Source organism: Nematolebias whitei, chromosome 9, assembly GCF_014905685.2.
Source record: "Nematolebias whitei isolate Nwh7 chromosome 9, NemWhi1, whole genome shotgun sequence".
Classification (NCBI taxonomy): Eukaryota; Metazoa; Chordata; class Actinopteri; order Cyprinodontiformes; family Rivulidae; genus Nematolebias; species Nematolebias whitei.
The window spans coordinates 50,014,463-50,017,003 of NC_056506.1; the positions used below are offsets into that span (position 1 = coordinate 50,014,463).

Consider the following 2,541-nt stretch of genomic DNA (forward strand, 5'->3'; position numbering starts at 1 on the left):
TATATATATATATATATATAAAACACTCTCTGGGTGATAAAAATCATTAGAGCATGTTCAGTTTGTTTTTTCTGTTAAGTTTATTTCCTGTTATTGCTCTTTAATTTCTTTATTTCCGGTTTTATTTTGAAACTTATGACCAGAGGTTCGGCTCTTTAACAGCAACAGTTTTTGACCTTTAACCTTTCAACGCTCAGCTGGAGGTGGAAGACATCATTTGGCATTTCATCATTACGCTCTCGTTGCTTGGACTCATCAGAACCCTGTCCAGAACTCTCAGGTTCTGGGGGGTCGTTTGGCTGCGGACCCTGAGGGCGAAGGCGCCTCTGGGCCTCCTGCAGGAACTCGGCGCCGCTCGCCTCGTCTCTGCTTTCTTATCAGGCGTTAAACTGGAGGCGGCAGGATTGGGCCGCGGCTCTTTATGGCGTCAGACGGGACCGGCTGAAGGTCAGGAGAGTCGTAAAATGATGATGATGATGATGATGGGAGCAGCTCCCAGCGTCACTGGTGGTCACTGACAGGTGAAGCTGCAGCTCTCGGACCTCAGACTGGTGTGAGGACACCTGGATGTTACCTGTCAAGGTTTGAGGTGCCTCCATGTTTGATTTGAGGTTCTGATCCGTTTGTCCATCAGGTACCAGAGTGGACGGAGGCCTTTATGAACCTTACACTAGAGGTTTGGCTCAAACAGCTGTTGTGGTTCTGAGTGTTTATGGTACCATCTGAACTCCTCCTCGGTCTCACCTCATCAGGTGGTTCTCCTCTGCCGAGCTGCTGCATTTGTCCCGACCCGTTCTGCCCGGACGCCGGGCGGTTCCTGTCGCTTTGATTTCACCTTCGGCCTGAAAATACACAGAGAATAAAAAAGCTTCACGTGCGCTCGTCGGTGTCTGAGCCGCTCGCAGGCGAAACTGGAGCCGTCTGGATGATCGACACCAGCGGCCCGGACTCTGTGGAGGTACCACCTGGTACCATCGGACCCGCTTTATTGATGCTGTAAAAAGTTTCTGCAGACAGGAGCAAACGCTTCACTGGCAGGAGCCGCAGCAGTCGTTTTATTAGACGCATAAAAAGTTTTAATCTGTGAATTTTATTTTTTCATTTTTATTTCTTCAAATCAGCAAAAGAGCTCGACACGAAGAAGACGTAAACGCTCGTCTACAAACTGTCATACGGAGATCTGTAGCAGTAACCTGGACAGCAAAGACCTTGACCCCGTGACCTTGACCTTTGAGCTGTGACCTTGACCTTGGAGCTGTGACTCACTGTGTAGTGGCGATACAAAGTTGTGTCAAGTGTTGTTAAATTATGTTGAGCGGATCAGAAGTTCTGGTTTGGACCAGCAAAGACCTTGTTTTAACTTTGACCTTGATTTGGCAGCACGGTGGTTCAGTGGTTTGCACTGTAGCCTCACAGCAAGACGGTCCTGGGTTCGAACATCTTGCCTTTTTTATTTTTTAATTGCCATAAAATAAATAATTACTGAATTGTTGAGTTTTTTCCGTTAAGGAGCTAAAAAATATTTTTTAAATTTCAGGCTGAGATTTAAACTGCGCAGTTTATTGTGGACTCAAATCTTAAAAACGGTTCGTGACTCTTGTTCGGTTGTTTATTTGCCCTCAGGAACACTTTGTGTCTAAATTAACTATTTGAGCGTCAAAGCTGTTTTTGTTCTTCTCACCGTGGTTCTGGTTTTCTCTGAGGAGCTGTTTTTAAGCTTTAACAGTCAAACGATGAAACAGGAAGTTCTTATGTTCATCTGGTCAAGCAGAACCTTTCCCTCTAAACTAAACTGGATCAGAACCGATCCTGGTTCCTCCTCAGAGGACCACGAACGTGTGGAAGTGAAATTAAAGATATTTAACATCAATTAACCTCGGCTGCAGAAAGTTGGACTGCTCGTGTCGCGGGCCGGGCCTTTTTTAGAGTTTAGCTGCAGCGGCGAATCGGACCCGGTTGAGGTTTAATGGGTGGGACCGGAGTGTGGCGGTACGAACCCGGGGCATGGTCAGGACCAGGTGTCCGGTGGTTTGGGACCTCTGAGCCGTGGAACTGTCGGGCCTCACTTCAGCGGGCAGAACCACCTGAAATACCTGCAGAGAAAATTATTCAGAACTTTAATTAGGATTAATGTGATGACGCGGTGCTGGTTCTGGCCCGGTGTGTCGAACGACTTTAATCACAAGTGGTTCTTTTTATAGGAACGCTGTTTTAGAATCTACATTTCCTTCGTGCTGTTCAGCTCCTTTCATGGCTGCAGACACTTTGGGTCTTAACAAAATATTCACTTTATTTACAAAATCTTCAGAACTTTGAAAGAACTTCTTCAAAAATGCTTCTGCACGTTTGCTAATACTGCTACTACTGCTGCTAATGCTAATTTTAAAACTACTGCTACTGCTAATACTGCTACTGCTGCTACTTCTAATACTGCTAATACTGCTACTGCTAATACTGCTACTACTGCTGCTACTGCTACTTTTAAAACTACTGATACTGCTGCTAATGCTACTTTTAAAACTACTGCTACTGCTAATACTG

General features: G+C 45.6%; 1 protein-coding gene across 1 annotated transcript in view; it reads right to left on the minus strand.

Annotated features, from left to right (window-relative positions):
- The window catches only part of dnaaf11 (dynein axonemal assembly factor 11), a 27,963-nt gene that overhangs the window by 4,348 nt on the left and 21,074 nt on the right, over positions 1-2,541 (minus strand). The window contains 2 exon segments of the mRNA XM_037681411.1: positions 745-842; positions 1,998-2,093. Of these exon segments, the coding sequence (XP_037537339.1) occupies positions 745-842; positions 1,998-2,093 (194 nt within the window).